Genomic DNA, 6,031 nt, shown 5'->3' with positions numbered 1-6,031 from the left:
CAGGATTCTCACTGACTTGAGTCTGGCCACAACATCACCGTTTGTTTCAGACCTTCAGATTTATGAATTATGTTCCTCGTGTAGCCGCATTTGAGAGGATTGTCTGAAATAAAGATATTTGCTTGACACGTGAGACGAAGGAGTTCATTATCTTATCGACGCGCAGTTAGACAAAAAATCACATGACCCGGCTTTGTTATGTAAGCCGATGCATTTATTTGCAATGAAGCAGAAGCTGATTAATCCACGACGCGACATTAAACTCATTAATTTGACAAAGGGCTATGCGCACACACTTCGTTTTAATATCTGGTTCCCAGAAAGAATAGCTTCAGGGAATGAATAGACTCGTTTGCTTTTATCAAAGTTTGAGTTTTTACTTGTTAAAAAATATTTATGCATACTTATATATATATATTTATATATATAAATCTTTATATATATTTATATATATTTATATATGTATACAATATATATTTATATAGTTGTTATATATAAATATATATATATATATTTATATAAAATATATATTTATATTTTTTTATCTGTTCGTCCTTTGGTCAAGAGCACCTGAACATTGCTATAAAATCTGAGAGCCCCTCATACTTATATATATATATAATATATATAAATATATATATTCTATATATATATACATATTTATATATGTATATATTTTTATATATATATATTTTAATATATATGTATAAAATATATTTTTTTATATATATAAATTTATATAAAATATATATTTATTTATCTGTTCGTCCTTTGGTCAAGAGCAACTGAACATTGCTATAAAATCTGATAGAGCCCCTCATACTTCCGGATGGGCATCTCCTATTGGTCATTGATCTCCTAAATGTCAAATATTATACCTGCAATGTACTGTAAAAAAATATGTTGTCACATGCGAGTCCACAGAAGAGGACTTCATGTTTGTTTTAGTGGCTGCTTATAATTCAATATCACAAAGACCTGTATCTGGGGTGCTTCTTTTTATTCCCCCCCGATGCTCTACACAAATCATGTCATTATAGTTGTATCAACTTTTTTGGAGGATATTATAAGTTAGAGCTACTGTATATTTTGGTGAGATTTTTTGGTGCCACATTTCAGGGTAACTTCAATGAATTCTTAAAATATGGAAAATATCTGGTGAGAGAAGCAGACTTTCAAATATGTGTAATCTCAGATAGATTTGTCTGATCGACAGAAACATCCACCTCCAGGCGGGGAAACAAAAAGACCCCAAAGGCTTATGTCAAAAAATATGTCACATAATGAATCATTCTAATAATAGTGTTCACAGTCTTACATGATTTCCTCAAATTATTGCAATTTAAAGCACTTAATCCTTCGGACTTGAGTGCCTTGTGACACATTTATAATTTAAAAAAAGTCTTATCGTCAGGTTGGAACCATTTAAAGCTCGGGAGCGCAGATTAGTTTGAGATATTTTTGTGCCATACAGGTTATGAGGACATTATTGCTCTCTTAAAAAAAGTATATGTCTACTATTAAGGTTTTCTAAAGAATGGAAATATGGTTTTGATGACAGACGGCGCAACGACATCTTCAACTTCTTTTAAATTATTTTATATAAAGATCATATTGAACACAGTGAGTGGAGACGCTTTATTTATTTTTTTGAAAAGTTGAGCTTTAGTTTTAAACTTTTAAAACTCCTGAATTGGTTTATCTGCGGTTTGGTTCGGTTTACATTTTTATTTTTTAATTAATTCCATTAATTAATGACTATAACTTTTTATGAAATATTCATGGGATAATACACAAGGAGTTTTTAGTAACTTTTATGATATTCTATATACTCAGACTCTCATTACCCGCTATATTATAACACTTTAATGACATTCATTTGAATAATTATTTTATGTAAATTTCTGACATTCTTTATTAAGGTCACATTACCTGCCCTGCTGTGACATTTTGAAATGACATTTATTTTAATGACGTTTTAATATAACATTCTTGACATTCTAATCTGACATTTTAAATAACCTCTTATTTCGGAGAAGAAGAAGAAAAACAAAACAAAACTAGAAACTTTAGATTTTAGTTTGGCACCTTAACCCTCCTGTTGCCTTAGGGTCAATTTGACCCCATTCAATGTTTAACCCTCCTGTTACCTTTATATTTACTGACATATTTTACCCTTGGTGTCACGTTGACCCCAGCAATTAAAACCTCCAGAAAATTATTAGAATTAATATTGTTTTCCAAGTTTAAGTGTGAGGTACTTTATGTTTGTTTGTTGACTACCAAAATATCCCTTTAAATATATTTTAAAAAGTTGATATTTCTTATATGTTTGACAGTGAAAAACAGCCTGGGGTCAAATTATTTAAAGAACACCGACATTAAAGGTAACAGGAGGGTTAAAAGGACAACTTGCATACAAATAAATAAAAGTACAACCGATGCATTATTTAAGTCAAATCTACAGTCCTAGAGACGGTCTCCATTAACGGCACAGTGGAAGATTTTTTTTTTTCAAGCACACATTATAAACCCACATTAACAATTCTTTCCAAAGCCGTCTGGTCTCGTGACGGAGGACGTGCTCACGACTCCGTGGCGAATGCCCAAAGACGGCCCTCGCCTGCGGCTCGTCCTCCTCTGACAGGTGACGGTTGGCAGAGCGGCGGTGGCGCCGCTTCGCCGTCCGCGCAAACAAAACACGACTCGTGGATCTCTAGCCGCTTCCTCTTTATCAATCGAAACCTTCTGTTTTACGCTTCCTGAAATCCTTCCTCACCTTTTCGTTCGTCGTCAGCTTTTTGTTTGCGAGATCAAACGTGTCGGCCTCCTGAAACGAACCCACCAATCAGACGGCGGCCTTTGAAATAGATTCCCAACGACTGACTTCACGCTTCACGTCTGAGGCGCTACTTATCTCGCACGCCGAGGGGGTGTTGGTGCTGTTTTGCAATGTTACAAAAAAACCGTAATTAATGTCAGTCTTAAAGAGCTTTTTTGATTTTTTTTCTTCCCTTTTTCCCCTGTGGAAGTGTTTTTTTCTATTTTTTGGGGTGAGCTTTCTTTCCTGATCCGACGTGAGGTCAAAGGTCAGGGACGTCGTGTACAGATTGCACATTTGTAATTTTGAGATTTTGGGCTATAAAAAATAAACTGAGATGATTCTCTTCTAATTATATTTTTTAATTGTGATGGGAAAAAATTGATTATCATGAAAAGAGGGTTTATTTCAGCTGCCGCTTTTAGTTGCCACGACACAGCGGACAGTTAATTACTTTCATTATTTTGGGAGTTTTTCCTGATCTGGTGTGAGGTCAAAGGTCAGGGACGTCACGGATGTACAGATTGCACATATGTAATTTTGTGATTTTGGGCTATAGAAAATAAATTAAATTGAATCTCTGCTAATTATATTTTAAATAATATTTCTGGAGAAAAAAGATAATTAAAGGGCTTATTTCAGCTGCGCTAGATTTTAGTCACCACGACGACAGCGGGTCAGTTAAAATACTTACATTTTTGGGGACTTTTTCCCTGATCCGACGTGAGAGGTCAAAGGTCAGGGATATCGTGCGTGGACAGACTGTAAAGCCCTCTGAGGCAAAAGTAGTAATTTGTGATGTTGGGGCCTTTGCAAAATAAACTGAATTGAATCTTATAATTATATTTTTAAATATGTATGAACCCTATTTCCGCAGTCTTGGGAAAAAAAATAGATTATGATGAAAACAGGGCATGTTACAGCAAGACAGTTAATTACTTTCATTTTTTAAAAAGGCCCTCTGAGGCACATGTGTAATGAGTGTTTTTGAGCCTGTGCAAAAATCCAACAAACCAGATGAAACGTTGTTCCCCTCCGCAGGGCGAGTGCTCCCAGAGGTGCTACAACATCTTCGTGCTGGAGACGGTGTGCGTCGCCTGGTTCTCCCTGGAGTTCACGCTGCGCTTCATCCAGACGCAGAGCAAGTGCTCCTTCCTGCGGACGCCGCTCAACGTCATCGACGTGGTCGCCATCCTCCCGTACTACGTCAGCCTCATCGTGGACTCCGTGTCGGTGGGGGGGAAATCCGCCGGCTCCGGGAACAACTACCTGGAGAAGGTGGGCCTGGTCCTCCGAGTCCTGCGGGCTCTGCGCATCTTCTACGTGATGCGGCTGGCCCGCCACTCCCTGGGCCTGCAGACGCTCGGCCTGACGGTGCGCCGCTGCACGCGGGAGTTCGGCCTCCTGCTGCTCTTCCTCTGCGTCGCCATGGCGCTCTTCTCGCCGCTGGTGTTCCTCGCCGAGAGCGAGCTGGGCGCCAAGCAGGAGTTCACCAGCATCCCCGGCAGCTACTGGTGGGCCGTCATCTCCATGACGACGGTGGGCTACGGCGACATGGTGCCCCGGAGCATCCCGGGCCAGGTGGTGGCGTTCAGCAGCATCCTGAGCGGCATCCTCCTCATGGCGTTCCCCGTCACCTCCATCTTTCACACCTTCTCGAGGTCGTACCTGGAGCTGAAGGAGGAGCAGATCCGGGCGCTGAGGCAGAAGCCGGACTCGCAGGACAGCACCAAGTCCCAGAGCAGCGAGGACTCGCAGGAGACGGACGGCTACCGCGCCGAGGCCGCCGCCACGTCGGCGCAGCGGAGGAAGTCCATGGCCGCTCGCAGGGCCGCGGAGATTAGAGCGGCCATGAAAAGTTAGCCGGACTTCCAGAGGAAGCTGCAGAAATATATATATATATATAATCAAGAACATGAGAGAACCAGTCAAATGAGTGACGGGCAGGATTCTCACTGACTTGAGTCTGACGCCACAACATCACACGTTTGTTTCCAGACCTTCAGATTTATGAATTATGTTCCTCGTGTAGCCGCATTTGAGAGGATTGTCTGAAATAAAGATATTTGCTTGACACGTGAGACGAAGGAGTTCATTATCTTATCGACGCGCAGTTAGACAAAAAATCACATGACCCGGCTTTGTTATGTAAGCCGATGCATTTATTTGCAATGAAGCAGAAGCTGATTAATCCACGACGCGACATAAAACTCATTAATTTGACAAAGGGCTATGCGCACACACTTCGTTTTAATATCTGGTTCCCAGAAAGAATAGCTTCAGGGAATGAATAGACTCGTTTGCTTTTATCAAAGTTTGAGTTTTTACTTGTTAAAAAATATTTATGCATACTTATATATATATATTTATATATATAAATCTTTATATATATTTACATATATTTATATATGTATACAATATATATTTATATAGTTGTTATATATAAATATATATATATATATTTATATAAAATATATATTTATATTTTTTTATCTGTTCGTCCTTTGGTCAAGAGCAACTGAACATTGCTATAAAATCTGAGAGCCCCTCATACTTATATATATATATAATATATATATAATATATATATATTCTATATATATATATATATATACATATATATTTTTATATATATATATTTTAATATATATGTATACTTTTTTTTAAAATATATATAAATATATATATATATTTATATAAAATATATATTTATTTATCTGTTCGTCCTTTGGTCAAGAGCAACTGAACATTGCTATAAAATCTGATAGAGCCCCTCATACTTCCGGATGGGTGTCTCCTATTGGTCATTGATCTCCTAAATGTCAAATATTATACCTGCAATGTACTGTAAAAAAATATGTTGTCACATGCAAGTCCACAGAAGAGGACTTCATGTTTGTTTTAGTGGCTGCTTATAATTCAATATCACAAAGACCTGTATCTGGGGTGCTTCTTTTTATTCCCCCCCGATGCTCTACACAAATCATGTGTCATTATAGTTGTATCAACTTTTTTGGAGGATATTATAAGTTAGAGCTACTGTATATTTTGGTAAGATTTTTTGGTGCCACATTTCAGGGTAACTTCAATGAATTCTTAAAATATGGAAAATATCTGGTGAGAGAAGCAGACTTTCAAATATGTGTAATCTCAGATAGATTTGTCTGATCGACAGAAACATCCACCTCCAGGCGGGGAAAACAAAAGACC

The 6,031-nt window shown here is 37.9% G+C and overlaps 1 protein-coding gene across 1 annotated transcript; it reads left to right on the top strand.

Moving 5' to 3' along the window:
* The first annotated feature begins 3,699 nt into the window (after positions 1–3,699).
* LOC130200176 (potassium voltage-gated channel subfamily G member 2-like) lies at positions 3,700–4,897 on the top strand. The gene has a single exon (XM_056424258.1). The coding sequence runs from the start codon at positions 3,839–3,841 to the stop codon at positions 4,682–4,684; it is 846 nt and encodes a 281-aa protein (XP_056280233.1). The 5' UTR covers positions 3,700–3,838; the 3' UTR covers positions 4,685–4,897.
* Positions 4,898–6,031: the final 1,134 nt, after the last annotated feature.

This window comes from Pseudoliparis swirei, chromosome 1, assembly GCF_029220125.1.
Source record: "Pseudoliparis swirei isolate HS2019 ecotype Mariana Trench chromosome 1, NWPU_hadal_v1, whole genome shotgun sequence".
Classification (NCBI taxonomy): Eukaryota; Metazoa; Chordata; class Actinopteri; order Perciformes; family Liparidae; genus Pseudoliparis; species Pseudoliparis swirei.
This window is presented reverse-complemented; position numbering and strand designations above follow the sequence as displayed.